The sequence below is a fragment of the Giraffa tippelskirchi genome, chromosome 10 (assembly GCF_054371585.1).
Source record: "Giraffa tippelskirchi isolate mGirTip1 chromosome 10, T2T-mGirTip1v1.2.pri, whole genome shotgun sequence".
In the NCBI taxonomy this organism is placed as follows: Eukaryota; Metazoa; Chordata; class Mammalia; order Artiodactyla; family Giraffidae; genus Giraffa; species Giraffa tippelskirchi.
Window position 1 is genome coordinate 9,325,334 of NC_137284.1, and position 20,864 is coordinate 9,346,197.

General features: G+C 39.0%; 1 protein-coding gene across 1 annotated transcript in view; it reads left to right on the forward strand.

Annotated features, from left to right (window-relative positions):
• LOC145523074 (solute carrier family 22 member 10-like) overlaps nucleotides 1–20,864 on the forward strand; it is a 68,970-nt gene that overhangs the window by 35,702 nt on the left and 12,404 nt on the right. Inside the window, exons 4-5 of the mRNA XM_081532867.1 lie at nucleotides 3,172–4,721; nucleotides 16,295–16,398. Of these exons, the coding sequence (XP_081388993.1) occupies nucleotides 4,320–4,721; nucleotides 16,295–16,398 (506 nt within the window). The 5' untranslated portion in view covers nucleotides 3,172–4,319. The remainder of the gene's footprint in view (nucleotides 1–3,171; nucleotides 4,722–16,294; nucleotides 16,399–20,864) is intronic.

Genomic DNA, 20,864 nt, shown 5'->3' on the forward strand with positions numbered 1-20,864 from the left:
CTTCCAAAAAATTATAGCGGAAGGGACTTACCTGGTGGCCTAGTGGTTAAGACTCTGTGCTTACACTGCAGAGGGCTCGGGTTCTATCTCTGGTCAAAGAACTAAGATCTCACATGCCACACAGTGTAGACAAAAAAAAAGTAATAAAAAAATTATAGAGGAAGGAACACTCCCAAGCTCATACTATGATGCCACCATCCCTCTGATACCAAAACCAGACAAACATCACACACACACACAAAAGAAAAATTACAGGCCAATATCACTGATGAACATAGATGCAAAAATCTACAACAAAATAGTAGCAAACTGAATCCAACAACATATAAAAGGATCATACACTATAATCAAGTGGGATTTATACAAGGTATGCAGGATTTTTTAATATCCACATATCAATCACTGTGATACACCACAACAACACATTAAAAAATTTTTTAAAAATCTGAAACGACGCATAAAAAGCTTTTCATAAAATTCAACACAGGTTTATGATTAAAAACACTTCAGAAGAGATGGGTATAGAGGGAAACTACCTCAACATAATGGGCTTCCCTGGTGGCTCATTTGGTGAAGAATCCTCCTACAATGCAGGAGATACGGGTTTGATCCACTGGTCAGGAAGATCCCCTGGAAAATTAAATGGCTACCCACTCCAGTATTCTTGCTTGGAGAATTCCATGGACAGAGGAGCCTGGAGAGCTGCAGTCCATGGGGTCACAAAGAGTGGACATAACTTAGCGACTGAAAAACAACCAAAGTTTTTTCATAGCTTTCTGTCTAAGGAGCAAGCATCTTTTAGTGTCATGGCTGCAGTCACTGTCCACAATGATTTTGGAGACCAAAAAAAGAGACTCTGTCACTGCTTCCATTTTTACCCCCTTCAGTTTACATGAAATGATTGGACCAGATGCCATGATCTTAGTTTTTTTAATGTTGAGTTTCAATCCATCTTTTTCACTCTCCTCTTTTACCCTCATGCTGTTCACGGGGTTTTCAAGGCAAGAATACAGAAGTGGTTTGCCATTCCCTTCTCCAGTGGACCACATTTTGTCAGAACTCTCCACGATGACCCATCCATCTTGGGTGGCCCTACACGGCATGGCTCATAGTTTCATTGAGTTAGACAAATAGGAAAAGGAATACGTCAAGGCTGTATATTGTCACCCTGCTTATTTAACTTATATGCAGAGTACATCATGAGAAACTCTGGGCTGGATAAAGCACAAGCTGGAATCAAGATTGCCCAGAGAAATATCAATAACCTCAGATATACAGATGACACCACCCTTATGGCAGAAAGTGAAGAAGAACTAAAGAGCCTCTTGATGAAAGTGAAAGAGGAGAGTGAAAAAGCTGGCTTAAAGCTCAGCATTCAGAAAACTAAGATCATGGCATCCAGTCCCATCAGTTCAGTTCAGTCACTCAGTCGTGTCCGGCTCTTTGCAACCCCATGAACCGCAGCACACCAGGCCTCCCTGTCCATCACCAACTCCCTGAGTCCACATAAACCCATGTCCATCGAGTCGGTGATGCCATCCAGCCATCTCATCCTCTGTCGTCCCCTTCTCCTCCTGCCCCCAATCCTTCCCAGCATCAGGGTCTTTTCCAATGAGTCAGCTCTTTGCATCAGGTGGCCAAAGTATTGGAGTTTCAGCTTCAATATCAGTTCTTCCAATGAACACCCAGGACTGATCTCCTTTAGGATGGACTGGTTGAATCTCCTTGCAGTCCAAGGGACTCTCAAGAATCTTCTCCAACACACAGTTCAAAAGCATCAATTCTTCGGTGCTCAACTTTCTTTATAGTCCAACTCTCACATCCATACATGACCACTAGAAAAACCATAGCCTTGACTAGATGGACTTTTGTTGGGAAAGTAATATCTCTGCTTTTTAGTATGCTGTCTAGGTTGATCATAACTTTTCTTCCAAGGAGTAAGCGTCTTTTAATTTCATGGCTGCAATCACCATCTGCAGTGATTTTGGAGCCCAGAAAAATAAAGTCAGCCACTGTTTCCACTGTTTCCCCATGTATCTGCCATGAAGTGATGGGACTGGATGCCATGATCTTAGTTTTCTAAATGTTGAGCTTTAAGCCATTTTTTCACTCTCCTCTTTCACTTTCATCAAGAGTCTCTTTAGTTCTTCTTCACTTTCTGCCATAATGGTGGTGTCATCTGCTTATCTGAGGTTATTGATATTTCTCCCAGAAATCTTGATTCCAGCTTGTGCTTCATCCAGCCCAGGGTTTCTCATGATGTACTCTGCATATCAGTGACAATATATAGCCTTGACATACTCCTTTTCCTATTTGGAACCAGTCTGTTGTTCCATGTTCAGTTCTAACTGTTGCTTCCTGACCTGCATACAGGTTTCTCAAGAGGCAGGTCAGGTGGTCTGGTATTCCCATCTCTTTCAGAATTTCCCACAGTTTATTGTGATCCACACAGTCAAAGGCTTTGGCATAGTCACTTCATGGCAAATAGATAGAGAAACGGTGGAAACAGTGGCTGACTTTATTTGGGGGGGGGCTCCAAAATCACTGCAGATGAAGACTGCAGCCATGAAATTAGAAGACGCTTACTCCTTGGAAGAAAAGTTATGATCAACCTAGATAGCGTATTAAAAAGTAGAGACATTACTTTCCCAACAAAAGTCCATCTAGTCAAGGCTATGGTTTTTCCAGTAGTCATGTATGGATGTGAGAGTTGGACTATAAAGAAAACTGAGTGCCAAAGAATCGATGCTTTTGAACTGTGATGTTGGGGAAGACTTTTTTGTTGTTGTTGTTGTTGTTGTTGAGCAGAAGATCTTTTTATTTTTTTTTATTTTTTTAATAAATTCATTTATTTTAGTTGGGGGCTAATTACTTTACAATATTGTAGTGGTTTTTTCCATACACTGACATGAATCAGCCATGGGTTTACATGTGTTCCCCATCCTGAACCCCCCTCCCACCTCCCTCCCCATCCCATCCCTCTGGGTCATCCCATTGCCCCAGCCCTGAGCATTTGTCTCATGCATCGAACCTGGAATGGTGTTCTGTTTCACATATGATAATATACTTGTTTCAATGCTATTCTCTCAGAAGGTCCCACCCTCACCTTCTCCCTCAGCGTCCATAAGACTGTTCTATGCATCTGTGTCTCTTTTTCTGTCTCGCATATAGGGTTATCGTTACCATCTTTCAAATTCCATATAAAATGTGATGTTGGAGAAGACTCTTGAGAATTCCCTGGACTGCAAGGAGATCCAACCAGTCCATCCTGAAGGCAATTAGTCTTGAATATTCATTGGAAGGACTGGTGCTGAAGCTGAAACTCCAATACTTTGGTCACCTGATGCGAAGAACTGACTCATTTGAAAAGACCCTGATGCTGGGAAAGATTGAAGGTGGGAGAAGACGACAACAGAGGATGAGATGGTTGGATGGCATCACCGACTCAATGGGCATGAGTTTGAGTAAACTCCGGCAGTTGGTGATGGACAGGGAGGCCTGGCGTGCTGAGGTTCATGGGGTCGCAAAGAGTTGGACATGACTGAGCGACTGAACGGAACTGAAATTTTACCTTCATCAAGAGGCTCTTTAGTTCTTCTCCACTATCTGCCATTATAGTGATATCATCTGCAAATCTGAGGTTATTGCTATTTCTCCCAGCAGTCATGATTCCAGTTCATGATTAATCCAGACTGGCATTCCACGTGATGTACTCTGCTTAACAGTTAAATAAGCAGAGTGACAACATACAGCCTAGTTGTTCCCCTTTCCCAATTTTGAACCACTTAGAAATTGTACCACATGCCACTTTAATTAAAAGCAAAGGATTATATTTTCTTAAAGAGTGTGTTGTTACAGAACAAACAAGAAAAAACTATTTGTTTTCTGCTCTTTCCTAGAATAGTCCTTGTGTCTCTCAAGTTCCATTTTTTAGAAATGACTGAAGACTGTGTAGCTTACTTTAAGGTTATTCAGAGGTCACGTACATGACAAAGTCCTATGCCACTTTCACAGAATCACAAAGGACAAACACATTCAGAGAGTAAATCTTTAAACAGATTTAATGTTCATCAGATACAGATATCTTTGGTAAATAATTTTCTCTATAACTTTGCTAAAAAGCAACCACCCCATGCTTTCAAAAGGACTAGGGAAACTGATTCCATTGCTCTGTTACCGTAATGAGATGGGTTAGACCCAGGCATGAGAAACTGGCATGAGGTCACATAGACTTAGTGTGAATTAAAGAAAACATTTTCTCCCTTTGAACTTCTCTCTAGAAAGTCATTTTGACTCCTCTTGAATATCACCTGTTCACAATGGCCTTTGAGGAGCTCCTGGATAAAGTTGGTGGCCTGGGGAAATTCCAGATCCTTCAGATGGCTTTAATTCTCCCTTCTCTCATGATAGTAGTCTGTCACTCACTGTTGGAGAACTTCACTGCAGCCGTTCCTGGTCATCGCTGCTGGGTCCACATCCTCGATAATGCCACTGCCTCTGATAATGACACTGGGGTCCTCAGTCCTGATGTCCTCCTGAGAATTTCCATCCCACTGGATTCAAACTTGAAACCAGAGAAGTGTCGTCGCTTCCTCCACCCCCAGTGGCAGCTCCTTCACCTGAATGGGACTTTCCTCAACATGACTGACCTCGACACGGAGCCCTGCGTGGACGGCTGGGTGTATGACCACAGCTTGTTCTCCTCCACCATCGTGACTGAGGTAAAGATCCCATTTACTTCTTATAAGTGTAGGTGTATGCTCGGTCATGTCCTGAGCATATAGTCGTGTCCTGAGTCACATCCTGTTTGAAAGTAAAAGTTAGTTAGTCGTGTCCAACTCGTTGCAACCCCATGGACTGTAGCCCAACAGGCTCCTCTGTCCATGGAATTCTCCAGGAAAGAATACTGGAGTGGGTTGCCATTACCTTCTCCAAGGAATCTTCCCGACCCAGGGATCTAACCCAGTTCTCCCTCATTGCAGGCAGACTTTTTATCAACTGAGCCACCAGGGAGTACTCCTATCCTGTTAAGAATAACATAAATTAAACAGGGTTCAAGTCTTCAATCACTGAGTAGATAATGTAACCAGTTCCCTTTGATACTTTTAGTAAGTAGTGATTATCTTTTCAATTGCCAAGCAATTTATTCTTTTTAACTTATTTATTTACTTTAATTGGAGTATAATTACTTTACAATATTGTGATGGTTTTTGCCATATATCATATGAATTGGCCATAGGTATACATGTGTCCCCTCCATTCTGAAGCCCCCTCCCACCTCCCTCCCCACCCTATCTCACCAGGTTGTCACAGAGCACTGGCTTTTCATGCCCTGTGTCATACATCAAACTCACACTGGTTATCTATTTTACATATGATAATTAAAAACAAAACAGAAATAATCAAATGGGACCTAAATAAACTAAAAGCTTTTGCACAAAGAAGGAAACTATAAGCAAGGTGAAAAGACAGCCCTCAGAATGGGAGAAAATAATAGCAAATGAAACTACTGACAAAGAATTAATCTCCAAAATACACAAGCAGTTCATGCCACTCAATACCAGAAAAACAAACAACCCAATCAAAAAGTGGGCAGAGGCTGAGAACAAGATGGTAGAGGAGTAGGTGGACGTGGAGTACATCTCTCTCCACAGATACATCAGGAATACACCTTCAGACACAGAAGTGCATGCAGAACACCAGGTGAGAGCAGGCAGGAGTACCTGACCAGCGGAAAAGAATATATAGAACCACGCAAAACTTGGTAGGAGTAAGGAACTAGGGGGAAAAACAGGAGTGTTAGTAGGACTGGACCTGCCCTCAGCAGGTGGGGGAACGGAAGCAGGGGTCCGATCCCCATAGCAGGGCAATTGTCTGAGTTAGAGGAGAAACATTTAAGGCTGAGAGTGAAACAGCTGATCTGTGGCAGCCTAAATGGAATGAGAATCAGACAGTCCTTGCCACAGCCATACATGCCCCAGACAGAAACGCTGGTCTCCAGGAAGGCGCAGCAGCTGGGAGCTGGAGTTTAGGGATTGTGGCACAATCCCAGGGCGAGGGCTGCTGTTGACTGCGGAGAGACAGACCAAAGGGATGTGAGGGAGGAGATTGTGCTGGGAAATGCTGGTGGAGGAAAGCCCGGCAGCCATGGAAGCAAGGTGATACTGCTGAGTCATACGTAGGGGGTGAAACCATCACCATAGCCTCTCTCTCCCTACATGCCAGCATCGGCAGCTAAACGATAGAGAGCCTGGCCCATCAAATGCCTGATGCTCTGAACTAGAGTAGGACCCCACTCAGGGTGCTCCTTTCAGTGACTGATATGCCAAACTACAGAGTAGGGGCCCAGCCAGGGGGGCCCCTCTATATGCCTGACTCACTAAACAACAGAGAAGGACCCCAGGCAAGGGAGCCCTCTAAGTGCCTGAATGGGCGGAGCTATGGAGAAAGACTGGCCAAAGAGCCCTTCTGATTGCCAGCTACAAGAGGCTCAAAAAAAGACTTTGATAGGGCCATAACTCCTGTGACAGAGGCAGTCCGTGTCCCTGCACGCTTGGCACCAGCAGGGTCCCCACAAGCCAAGCAGCTGTGCCACCTTCACGCTCAGCTCTCACTGGGGCAGAGCTTCCACAGGCAAAAAATGTCTTGCGTCTATGCACACAAGGTCGCTTCTGTTGTGTTGACTCTGCAACCCTGTAGACTGTGGCCTGCCAAGCTTCTCTGTCAGAGAAGGGGTTCTTCAGGCAAGAATATTGGAGTATATTGGCCAAAACTGGTTGCCATACCCTTCTAGAGCACTATATTTCCTGCTGCCCTAGCTGGCAACCTCCCTGAGTACCTGGTGCTGCCAGAACCCCTGCGACCCAAGCAACTGCACTACCTCCACACCTGGCCCTCACAGGAACAAACCCAAACGCTCCAGGGCAGCCTCAGGAGCTAAACCCCAGTGGACAACACACATGTAGAGGTGGAAATAAAACAATTGAAACCCAGGGCAGTGTGACTAGGGGAAAAGACCCAAAACTTTCCCACCAGCTGTACAAGCTGCAGATTAAATCCACATGATCAACTAAGCAGACTCTGTGACTATGGAATATATAAAAGGCCATTGAGAGTTCCTACAAAAGAAAACGCACTAGTTCTGATAGCTGTGAACATTGGAGGCAAGAACACACAGGAGTAGGGCCAGATTAGAATCTGAGCTGCCCCCACAGCAGGTCCAGAGATCAGCACATGTTGGAGGGCATCCTAGGGAGGTAAGGTGGACTGTGATTCCCAGTGAGGGAAACTGAAAGCAGTGACTCAAGAAAAACATTTACTATTCTTATTTTTTTACTTGTTCTGTAGATTCTTTTGGATTTTTTTTTTCTTTTCTTCCACTCTGTTGTAGTTGTTGATTTTATTGGCACTAAGAAATCCAATTAAACTTTTGAGCTTTTTTTTTCTCAGTAACATTTTTTATTGTTGTTATAAACCTCTGCCTCTACGTTGGGCTTTTGCAGTTCTGTGGAGTTTTCCTCTTTTCTTTTTCCTTTTCTCTTTTTTAATTTTTTAAACCTATTATTATTTTTCCACACTGATTCCTTTGTTTGCTATTCCTACTGTTCTTTTACCCTTGCATTAATCTTTAACGTATATAAATCTTCTTTGTCTACCTCTATTTAACTTTGCACAGCTATTTTTTCTTTCCTTTCCCTCCTTTCCTCTCAACATATTTGTTAGATTTATTTTCATTGCTTTATTCCTCAATTCGCACCTTGCTTTAGTTTAGTTTTCCAGTTTGTGCTTTAATTACTTTTGTTCTAGTAGATATAATTTTTGGTTTCCTTAGTTTACCAGGTCAATATATTGTACTTTATTTTTGTTGGACTGTTTTGATTTTGTTTATTGGAGAATATGTATATGAGTATTCAGTCACACTTTCTATCATTGTTATAAACCTCTGCCTCTACATTGGAATTTTGCAGCTCGGTGAAGTTGTCCTTTCTTTTCCCTTTATCTTTCTTCTTCCATTTTTTCTTTTCTCTTTTTTATAACTTTAATATTTTTAAGCCTATTATATTTTTTCTACATTTATTCCTTTGTTTGCCTTCCCTACTGTTCTTTTCCCCTTGCAGCTAATCTTTAATGTATATAAAACTTCCTCATCTACCTCTATTTAACTTTGCATATCTATTCTTTCTTTTCTTTCTTTCCTTTCCTCTCAATATATTTGTTAGTTTTGTTACCATTGCTTTATTCTCCACTTGGCACCTCGTTTTAGTTTTGTTTTCCAGTTTGTGCTAAAGTTAGTTTTGTTCTTAACTGGTAAATATAATTTTTGATTTCTTTTGTTCGTTGGGTAAATCTACTATATTTTTGTTGGACTGTTTTCACTTTGCTCATGGGTGTATATGTGTATATTCCATTGTTTTAATTATTATTTTCCTGATTTTGTAGTTTCCATTTGTCTGGGGTTCATCTTTGGTTTCTTGTTTTTGGATATTTGTTTTAATCTCACTTAATGCCATAACAAACCATTTGTGGAATATTTGTTTCTGACCAGAGATCAAGCCCTGAGACTTTGGAGTGGGAGCACTGACTCCAAACCCTAGACTACCAGAGAACTAACCTTAGGGAGTATCAAATAGTGAGAACTCATTCAAAGGAAACCACTTGAATATGAGAATCAGCATCACCCAATCACCAGTAGCACCCTGTGCCGAACGCCTCATCTAAACAACAAACAAAACAAAAATACAAACCTAATCATCAGCAGACATGATTATCACCTCACTCAGCCTTGCCATCGGAGGAAAGAAAAACAAACAAACAAAAACCCAGCACAAATCTCACCCTATACGAAGCTCACACAAACCACTGGACCAATCTTACGGAAGAAACCAAAAGGAAGAAAGAATTCAACCTTCTTCAAGAAAAGAATTCAACTTTCCTTGAAGCCTGGGAAAAAGGAGACCTCAAACACAATAACTTAAAAAAATAATAATGAAAAGGCAGAGAAATACTGCACAAATGAAGGAACAAACTAGAAACACAGAAGTCCAAATAAATGACGAGGAAACAGACAAAATACTTGAAAAAAATTCAGAATAATGATAGTAAAGATGATCAAAAACCTTGAAAACAAAAGGGAAAAAATGCAAGAATCAATTAACAAAGACCTAGGAGAATTAAAGAATAAACATACAGAGGCAAACAACATAATTACTGAAATCAAAAATGCTCTAGAAGGAATCAATAGCAGAATATCTGAAGCAGAAGAACGAATTAGTGAGCTGGAAGATAAAATGGTGGAAATAACTTCTGAAGAGCAGAATAAAGTAAAAAGAATGAAAAGAGCTGAGGACAGTCTCAGAGACCTCTAGGACCACATCAAATGCACCAACATTCAATTATAGGGGTCCCAGAAGAAGAAGAGGAAAGAAAGGGTATGAGAAATTTTTTGAAGAGATTATAGTTGAAAATGTCCCCAACATGGAAAAGGAAATAGTCAATCAAGTCCAAGAGGCACAAAGATCCCATACAGGATAAACCCAAGAAACATGTCAAGACACATACTAATCAAACTAACAAAGACTAAACACAAAAAATATTAAAAGCAGTAAGGGAGAAGCAACAAATAACATACAAGGGAAATCCCATACACTTAACAGTTGACCTTTCAGCAGAAACTCTGCAGGCCAGAATGGAATGGCAGGATATATTTACAGTACTGAAAGGGAAAAATCTGCAACCAAGATTACTGTACCCAGCAACGATCTCATTCAAAATTGATGGAGAAATAAAAAGTTTTCAGACAAGCAAAAGTTAAGAGAACTCAGTACCACCAAACCAGATTTACAACAAATGTTAAAGGGACTTGTATAGTTAATAAATACAAGAGAAGAAAAAATATCTACAAAATCAACACCAAACAATTAAGAAAATGGCAGTAGGAACATACATATCAATAATTACGTTAAATGTAAATGGATTAAATGCTGCAACCAAAAGACACAGGCTGGCTGAATGGATACAAAAACAAGACCCATATATATTCTGTCTACAAGAAATCCACTTCAGATCTCAAGACACATATAGACTGAAAGTCAGAGGATGGAAAACATATTCCATGCAAATGGGAAGCAAAAGAAAGCTGGAATAGCAATCCTCATATCAGACAAAATAGGCCGTAAAATAAAGAGGCTTACAAGAGATAAGGAAGGACACTACATAATGGTCAAGGGATCAATCCAAGAGGAAGACATAACAATTGTACGTATTTATGCACCCAGCATAGGAGCACCTCAATACATAAGACAAACACTAACAGACATAAAAGGAGAAATTGACAGTAACACAATAATAGTAGGAGACTTTAACACTCCACTCACACCAATGGGCAGATCATCAAAATGGAAAATTAATAAGGAAACACAAATCTTAAATGATGCATTAGGTGAGATGGATCTCATTGATATCTTCAGGACAGTCCATCCGAATGCAGAAGAATACACCTTCTTCTCAAGTGCACATGGGACATTCTCCAGGATAGACCACATCTTGGCTCAAAAATCAAATCTCAGTAAATTTAAGAAAATCGAAATCATATCAAGCATCTTCTCTGTCAACAACGCTATGAGACTAGATATCAATTACAAGAAAAAAAGCGGTAAGAAACACAAACACATGGAGATTAAACAACATGTTTCTAAATAACCAACAGGTTACTGACGAAATCAAAAAATTTCTGGAAACAAATGACAATGAAAACATGACAACTCAAAACCTAAGGGATGCAGCAAAAGCACTTCTAAGAGGGAAGTTTATAGTAATACAATCCTACCTCAAGAAACAAGAAAAACATCGAATAGACAACCTAAATTTATACCTAAAACAACTGGAAAAAGAACAAAAACACCCCAAATTTAGTAGAAGGAAAGAAATCATAAAGATCTGAGCAGAAATAAATGAAAAAGAAATGGTGGAAACAATGGTAAAGAATTATAAAACTAAAAGCTGGTTCTTTGAGAAGAGAAACAAAATTGCCAGCCTTTAGCCAGACTCATCAAGAAAAAAACAGAGAAGAATCAAATCAACAAAATTAGAAATGAAAAAAGAGAGGTTGCAACAGACAATGCAGAAATACAAAGGATTGTAAGAGACTATTATGAACAACTATATGGCAATAAAGTGGATAACTTGGAAGAAATGGACAGATTCTTAGAAAAGTTCAATCTTCCAAGACTGAACCAGGAAGAAACAGAAATTATGAATAATTACAAGCACTGAAATTAAGCTGTGATAAAAAAAAAATCTCCCCAAAAACAAAAGGCCAGGACCAGATGGCTTCACAGAAGAATTCTATCAAACATTTAGAGAAGAGCTAATACCTATCCTTCTAAAACTCTTTCAAAAAATTGCAGAGGAAGGAACACTTTCAAACTCATTCTATGAGCCCCCATCACCCTGATACCAAAACCAGACAAAAGCAACACACAAAAAAGAAAACTACAGGCCAATTTCACTGATGAACATAGATGCAAAAGTCCTCAACAAAACTTTAGCAAACAGAATTCAACAACACATCAAAAAGCTCATACACCATGATCAAGTGGGTTTACTCCAGGAATGCAAGGATTCTTCAATTTACACAAATAAATCAATGTGATACACCATATTAACAAACTGAAAGGCAAAAGCCATATGACAATCTGAATAGATGCAAAAAAGCCTTTAACAGAATTCAGCACCAATTTATGATTAAAACTCTTCAAAACATGGTTTATTTTTGTGTATGGTGTTAGGAAGTGTTCTAATTTCATTCTTTTACAAGTGGTTGACCAGTTTTCCCAGCACCACTTGTTAAAGAGATTGTCTTTTCTCCATTGTATATTCTTGCCTCCTTTGTCAAAGATAAGGTGTCCATAGGTGCGTGGATTTATCTCTGGGCTTTCTATTTTGTTCCATTTATCTATATTTCTATCTTTGTGCCAGTACCATACTGTCTTGATGACTGTGGCTTTGTAGTAGAACCTGAAGTCAAGCAGGTTGATTCCTCCGGTTCCATTCTTTTTTCTCAAGATTGCTTTGGCTATTCGAGGTTTCTTATATTTCCATACAAATTGTGAAATGATTTGTTCTAGTTCTGTGAAAAATACCGTTGGTAGCTTGATAGGGATTGCATTGAATCTATAGATTGCTTTGGGTAGTATACTCATTTTCACTATATTAATTCTTCCAATCCATGAACACGATATATTTCTCCATCTGTTTGTGTCCTCTTTGATTTCTTTCATCAGTGTTTTATAGTTTTCTATATATAAGTCTTTTGTTTCTTTAGGTAGATATATTCCTAAGTATTTTATTTTTTTTTGTTACAATGGTGAAAGATATTGTTTCCTTAATTTCTCTTTCTGTTTTCTCATCATTGGTGTATAGGAATGCAAGGGCATAGAAGAAAGCTACCTCAACAAAGTAAAGGCCATATATGATAAACCTACAGCCAACATTATTCTCAATGGTGAAAAACTGAAAGCATTCCCCCTAAGATCAGGAAAGAGAGAAGGGTGTCCACTTTTGCCACTAGTTCTGGACAACCTAGCTACAGCAGAGAAGAAAAAGAAATAAAACTAATCCAGGTCAGAAAAGAAGTAAAGCTCTCACTGTTTGCAGATGACATGATACTGTACATAGAAAACCCTAAAGATACTATCAGAAAATTACTAGAGTTAATCAGTGAATTTAGCAAAGTTGCAGGATACAAAATCAATGCACAGAAATCACTTGCATTTCTATATACTAACAATGAAAAATCAGAAAGAGAAATTAAAGAATCAATACCAGTCACCATTGCAACAAAAAGAATTAAATATCCAGGAATAAACTTACCTAAGGAGACAAAAGAACTGCACACAGAAATTATAAGACACTAATGAAAGAATCAAAGATGACATAAAGAGATGGAGAGATATTCCATGTTCTGGGTAGGAAGAATCAATATTATGAAAATGACCGTACTACCAAATTCAATCTACAGATTCAATGCAATACCTATCAAATTACCAATGGCATTTTTCACAGAACCAGGACAAAAAATTTCACAATTCATATGGATACACAGAAGACTCTGGAGAGCCAAAGCAGTCTTGAGAAAGAATAATGAAGCTGGAGGAACCAATCTTCCTGACTTCAGATTATACTACAAAGCTACAGTCATCAAGACAGTATAGTACTGGCACAGAAACAGAAATCTAGACCAATGGAACAAGATAGAAAGCCCAGAAATAAACCCATGCACCTTTGGGTACCTTATTTTTTTTAAAAAGAAGGCAAGAATATACAATGGGGCAAAGACAGCCTCTTCAATAAATAGTGCTGGGAAAACTGGACAGCTACATGTAAAAGAATGAAATTAGAACACTTCCTAACACCATACACAAAAATAAACTCAAAATGGATTAAAGACCTAAATGTAAGACCAGAAACTATAAAACTCTGAGAAGAAAACATAGGCAGATCACTCGATGACATAAATCAAAGCAAGATCCTCTATGACCCACCTCCCAGAGTAATGGAAATAAAAACAAAAGTAAACAAGTGGGACCTGATTAAACTTAAAAGCTTTTGCACAGCAAAGGAAACTATAATCAAGGTGAAAAAACAACCCTCAGAATGGGGGGAAATAATAGCAAATGAAACAACTGGCAAAGGATTAATTTCCAAAATATACAAGCAGCTCATACAACTCAATACCAGAAAAACAAACAACCCAATCAAAGAGTGGGAAAAAGACCTAAGCAGACATTTCTCCAAAGAAGACATACAGATGGCAAACAAACACATGACAAGATGCTCAACATCACTCTATTAGAGAAATGCAAATCAAAATGACAATGAGATATCACCTCACACCAGTCAGAATGGCCCTCATCAAAAAGTCTACAAACAATAAATGCTGGAGAGGGTGTGGAGAAAAGGGAATTCCCTGCACTGTTGGTGGAAATGTAAATTGATATAGCCACTGTGGAAGACGGTATGGAGATTCCTTAAAAAACTAGGAATAAAACCACTATATGACCCAGCAATCCCACTCCTACACATATACCCTGAGGAAACCAAAATTGAAAGAGACACATGTATCCCATTGTTCATTGCAGCACTATTTACAGTAGCTAGAACATGGAAGCAACCTAGATGTCCATCAACAGATGAATGGATAAAGAAGTTTTGGTACATATACATAATGGAATATTACTCAGCCATAAAAAGGAACATATCTGAGTCAGTTCTAATGAGGTGGATGAACCTAGAACCTATTATGCAGAGTGAAGTGAGTCAGAAAGAGAAAGATAAATAAATATCATATTCTAACGCATATATACGAATCTAGAAAAATGGTACTGAAGAGTTTATTTACAGGGCAACAGTGGAGAAACAGACATAGAGAACAGACTTATGGGCATGGGGAGAGGGGAGGAGAGGGTGAAATGTATGGAAAGAGTAACTTGAAAACTTACATTACCAAATGTGAAATAGATAGCCAACAGGAATTTGCTGTATGGCTCAGGAAATTCAAACAGGGGCTCTGTATCAAACTAGGGGGGTGGGATGGGGAGGGAGATGGAAGGGGATTTCAAAGGGAAGGGTATATATGAAAACAGCAAAATTCTGTAAAGCAATTATCCTTCAATAAAAAATAATATTTTTTTAAAAAAGTGGACAGAAGACCTAAACAAATATTTTCCGAAGACATAGAGATGGCTAATAAATACATGAAAAGATGCTCAACATTGCTCATTATTAGAGAAATGTAAATCAAATCCTAATGAGGTATTATCTCATACCAGTCAGAATATGAAAGTGAAAGTCTCTCAGTCGTGTCCGATTCTTTGCAACCCCATGGACTAAACAGTCCATGGAATTCTTTAGGCCAGAATACTGGAGTGGGTAGCCTTTCCTTTCTCCAGGGTATCTTCCCAACCCAGTCAGAATAGCCATCATCAAAAAGTTTACAAACAATAAATGCTGGCCAGGGTGTGAAGAAAAGGGAACCCTCTTATACTGTTGGTGGGAATGCAAACTGATACAACCACTACGGAAAGCAATATAGAGATTCTTTTTAAAAAAAAAAACTAAGAATAAAACTACCATAAGACTCAGCAATCCCACTATTTGTCATATACTCTGAGGAAACCAGAATTGAAAAAGGCACTTTATTTTTCAATGTTAAGTGTAGTGAAAAAACAAACTAGAAATGAATTTTAGTATCACAAAGCTTTAAATTGTGTGAAGGTGTACAGTTAGAAAAGATACAATATGTGAAAACTACTCTTGGTAGAATGTTCTTGCCTTACTTGCAAATTGGAAATACGTGTATTAATTTTTTAATTTTCATGTCCTAGCTACTTGTCAAAAAATGAAATTAGAGTGCATTTCACCATAAATGTAAAATCCAGGCATTATAAATTTTTTTTAATGTATTTAGTGTGTCCAAAATCACTGTGGACAGTGACTGCAGCCATGAAATTAAAAGACGCTTGCTCCTTGGAAGGAAAGCTATGACAAATCAAGACAACATGTTAAAGAGCAGATACATCACTTGCCGACAAAGGTCCATATAGTCAAAGCTATTATTTTTTTCAGTAGTCATGTATGGATGTGGGCATTGGATCATCAAGAAGTCCGTGCCCAAGAATAGATGCTTTTGAATTGTGGTGCTAAATAAGACTCTGAAGAGTTCTTTGGACTGCAAGGAAATCAAACCACTCAATCTTAATGGAAATCAACCCTGAATACTCATTGGAAGGACTGATGCTGAAACTGAAGCTCCAATACTTTGGCCACCTGATGGGAAGATCTGATTCATTGGAAAAGACCTTGATGCTGGGAAAGATTGAACTCAAAAGCAGAAGGGAGTGGCAGAGGATGAAATGGTTAAATAGCATCACTGACTCAATGGACATGAGTTTGAGCAAACTCCGGGAGATAGTGTAAAACAGAGGAGCCTGGTGTGCTGCAGTCCATGGGATCACAAAGAGTCACACTCGACTTAGCAACTGAACAATGAAACAAAGGACAGAAATATTGATGTACACAGTGCTCAGTGAATATGAAGATTGGCCCTGATATAACCTATGAGATTTAGCTGAGGATTTGAAAAAGTCATGCCTAAGCTGTGACTGGAATGATATGGAGAAGTAAAGGTTGTAAAGGAAACCAGAGAGTAGTTCATTAAAGGGCTATTAGAGTGAGCAAATATTTAAGGGTATAACATACTGTGGAGCTCCTCTGTGCTGATTTCTTTCTCTTCCAGTGGGACCTCGTATGTGATCAACAGTCACAGAAACCATTGGTTCAATCCCTAGTCATGGTTGGAACACTGCTGGGGGGGCTCATCTATGGCCATCTCTCAGACAGGTGAGTATCTCCACATCACTGCTGCCCCGCCTCTGTGGTGTGTTCACAGTTTATGATTACTTGTTTCATAAGGAAATGTTTCTTTAGTTCCAGGATACAATTTATGCTGTTGCGGGTTGCCTTGGTTTCCAGGGAGCTATGGATGGAAATTCAGAATTAGACTCATTGTGGTGAATGCGATTTGTTGTCACAGATATCTCTGTTTTAACACAGAAATAACCTTTCCATAAAATTAAGAGCAGGGGGCATTTTAGAACAATTTTTAGAGGCAAGTTACCATAACTTTAGAGAGACCTCATAAAGATAAGAAGGAGTTACCAATGAGAAAAGAGAAGGTGTTTTCAAGATAGGTGGTTCAGCCTGTTTGAAGAAACAGAGTTGTAGCCCTTTGCCATGAAGTCTGTGTGTCCCTCACAGATCAGTTAGCTAAATGCTTGCAGGTTCCTACCGTGGTCCTCATGTCATTGTTTTGTGTGTGTGTGTGTTCAGTCACTCAGGGTGTCCGACTCTTTACAACCTTATGGACTGTATCCCTCCAGGCTCCTCTGTCCACAGGATTTTCCAGGCAAGAATACTGGACTTGGTTGCCATTTGCTCCTCCAGGAGATCTTCTTGACCCAGGGATCAACCATGTCTCCTGCATTCCTGCATTGACAGGCAGATTCTTTACCACGGAGCCACCTAGGAAGCCCAAGTCATGGTTACCCTACTGTAATTAGTGCTCTATGAAATTTCTGTGCTTTCTGGGATGGCACTGAAGTTGGAATACACATAATTGTGTCTATAATCTGGTTGTGTGATTATGTTTAAAAAAAAAAGCCTACTTACAGGTAATGTTTGCCACTATACAAGGCAATTAACTAATCCATAGACTTCATGTGTCACAATATCTGGTGTGAGAAGTTTGGGTTATCCTGTGCCTGACAGTGGTCATTCTTAAAGTACATTCTTAAAGCAATAGGACGAACATGGCAGCTACACATTCAAGTCTCCTATAGGGGAAATGGGAGGCTTAGAGTAAGTATCCCTTGTTATTTGTAAGTCTAATATCATTTAATCTTATAGCTGAAAATTGTAGACTCTGACTGTATCACCTCAGTGTAATTAGTCAAAGATTTCTGGATCAGAGTGCTCATTTCGACCAGCCTATTGACTGAGCCTTTTATGACTATTCATAATAAAATGCTGATTGGGAGTTTAAATGGACATAGAGTCATAGATGCCTGGGTTTGTGTGTCTGTGTGAGTTATGATAGGAGTTGAGAGTGGAAAATTAGGTGAAGAGATAACATTCTAGCTAAGCTAAGGGTTTTAAACTGACATAGGTAAAAAGTTTATCAGCACTAGCATCAAGAGCACAAATAGGTAAGGGAGACTACATCAAAACAAGTCTGCTGCATAGCAAAAGAAATGATTGACAAAATAAAAAGGAAATTTGTAGAATGAGAGAAAAATATTTGAAAGCCATATATCAGATAAAGAGTTAATATCCAAAATGTACAGGGAATTACTACAACCAATAGAAAAAAACATAAATAGCCTGTTGCTAAAATTGGGCAAAGGAGCTCAATAGATAGTTCTTCAAAACAACACAAAGAAGTAGTCAACAGGTATATGAAGAGCTACTTAACATCACTGATCATCAGTTCAGTTCAGTTCAGTCGCTCAGTCGTGTCCGACTCTTTGCGACCCGGTGGACTGCAGCACACCAGGCTTCCCTGTCCATCACCAACTCCCAGAGCTTGCTCAAACTCATGCCCATCGAGTCAGTAATGCCATCCAACCATCTCATCCTCTGTCGTCCCCTTCTCCTGCCTTCAGTCTTTACCAGCATTAGGGTCTTTTCCAATGAGTCAGTTCTTCGCGTCAGGTGGCCAAAGTATTGGAGTTACAGCTTAAGCATCAGTCTTTCCAATGAACACCCAGGACTGATCTCCTTTAGGATGGACTGGTTGGATCTCCTTGCAGTCCAAGGGACTCTCAAGAGTCTTCTCCAACACCACAGTTCAAAAGCATCAATTCTTTGGCGCTCCGCTTTCTTTATAGTCCAACTCTCACATCCATACATGTCTACTGGAAGAACCATAGCTTTCACTAAACAGACCTTTGTCGGCAAAGTAATGTCTCTGCTTTTTAATATGCTCTCTAGGTTGGTCATAGCTTTTCTTCCAAGGAGTAAGTGTCTTTTTTTTTTTTTTTTTTTTTTTTATAAATTTATTTATTTTAGTTGGGGGCTAATTACTTTACAATATTGTAATAGTTTTTGCCATACATTGACATGAATCAGCCATGGGTTTACATGTGTTCCCCTTCCCGGACCCCCCACCCACCTCCCTCCCCATCCCATCCTTCTGGATCATCCCATTGCCCCGGCCCTGAGTAAGTGTCTTTTAACTTCATGGCTGCAATCACCATCTGCAGTGATTTTGGAGCCTAAGAAAATAAAGTCTGTCACTGTTTCCATTGTTTCCCCATCTACTTGCCATGAAGCAATGGGACTGGATGCCATGATCTTAGTTTTTTGAATGTTGAGTTTGAAGCCAGCCTTTTTACTCTCCTCTTTCACTTTCATCAAGAAACTCTTTAGTTCATCTTTGCTTTCTACCATAAGGGTGGTGTCACCTACGTATCTGAGGTTATTGATATTTTTCCCTGCAATTTGATTCCAGCTTATACTTCATCCAGCCTGGCATTTCGCATGATGTACTCTGCATATAAGCTAAATAAGCAGGGTGACAATATACAGCCTTGACATACTCCTTTCCCGATTTGGAACCAGTCCATTGTTCCATGTCCGGTTCTAATTGTTGCTTCTTGACCTGCATACAGATTTCTCAGGAGGCAGGTCAGGTGGTCTGGAATTCCTATCTCTTTAAGAATTTTCCACAGTTTCTAATGATCCACACAGTCAAAGGGTTTGACATAATCAATAAAGCAGTTTTTCTGGAATTCTCTTGCTTTTTCTATGATCAATAAAGCATAAGTTTTATAATCAATAGTTTATAATCAATAAAGCAGAAGTTTTTCTGGAATTCTCTTGCTTTTTCTATGATCCAATGGATGTTGGCAATTTGATCTCTGGCTCCTCTTCTTCTGCTAAATCCAGCTTGAACATCTGGAAGTTCATGGTTCATGTACTGTTGAAACCTAGCTTGGAGAATTTTGAGCATTACTTTGCTAGAAAAATCAAAACAACCATGAGATAGAGCCTCACACCATTTGGATGGACATTGTATCCAAAACACTGCTGTCAAGCCCAGAGTCAAAGAGCTTTTTCCTCATGCTTTCTTCCTGGAGTTTACTGTTTCAGGGTAATGTTTAAGTCATTAATCCATCTTAAATGAATTTTTGAATGGTATGAATAGGGATCAAAGTTCATTTTTCTGCATGTGATTACCCAGTTTCTCAACATCATTATTGAAAAGAATATTACTGGCTCCTTTGTCAAATGTGATATCTGAAGAACTAATTTCTGGAATCATGATAAGAGCATTATTATATGTGTCCATCTTTATGCCAGTACCATAATCTTTTTATTGCTGTAGCTTTATAGTATAGTTTGAAATCAAAAGTGTGATACTTCTAAGCTTGTATCTTCTTTGTCATAATTGCTTTGGCTATTTGGAGACATGTATGATTTCATGTAAATTTTAGAATAGCTTTTGTTATTTCTGTGAAAAATGCCATTGGAATTTTTTTCATTGCAATCTTTTGGCATGCCTGGGAAGTAAATACCACTTGTACCAGCAGTTTACAATGTCTAATAAGTTAATTAGCCCAGAGCATTTTAATTAGTAAGCTGAAGAGTCATAACTCAAACCCCAAGACTTTTTATTTAGTAAACTTTATTTCTTAGAGTAGTTTTAGGTTCATAGCAAAATTGAACAGAAAGTACAGAGATTTCTCGTATACCCTTGATGTTGATAGTGGGGAAGATTACTATTGGAATTTTGATAGAGATTGCATTGAATCTATAGATGGCTTTGGGTAGTATAGACATTTAAACAATACTAATTCTTCCAATCCATGTACATGGGTTATCTTTCCATTTATTTGCGTCTTCTTCAAGTTCTTTCATCAAAGTCTTGCTGTAGTGTCTATGTACTTCATCTCCTTCATGAAACTGATACTTATTTTATAATTTTGATGCTATAGTAAGTGGAATTGCTACCTTTTAAATTTCTCAAACATTGCATTCTTGGTGTATAGAAATGCATTTAACTTCATATGTTGATTTTTGTATCTTGCAGTTTACTGAATTTGTAGATTGGTTCTAGCAAATTGTTTGGTTGAATCTTTAGGATTTTCTGTTAATATATACAAGTTCATATTATCTGTAGCAAAGAGAATAAAATTCTTCCTTTCCAGTATGGTTATATTTTTCTTCTTTATCTTGCCTGATGTCTCTAACTAGCACTTCTAGAATTGTGTTGATAGAACTGGTGTGAGTGGGCACTTTTTCTTTCC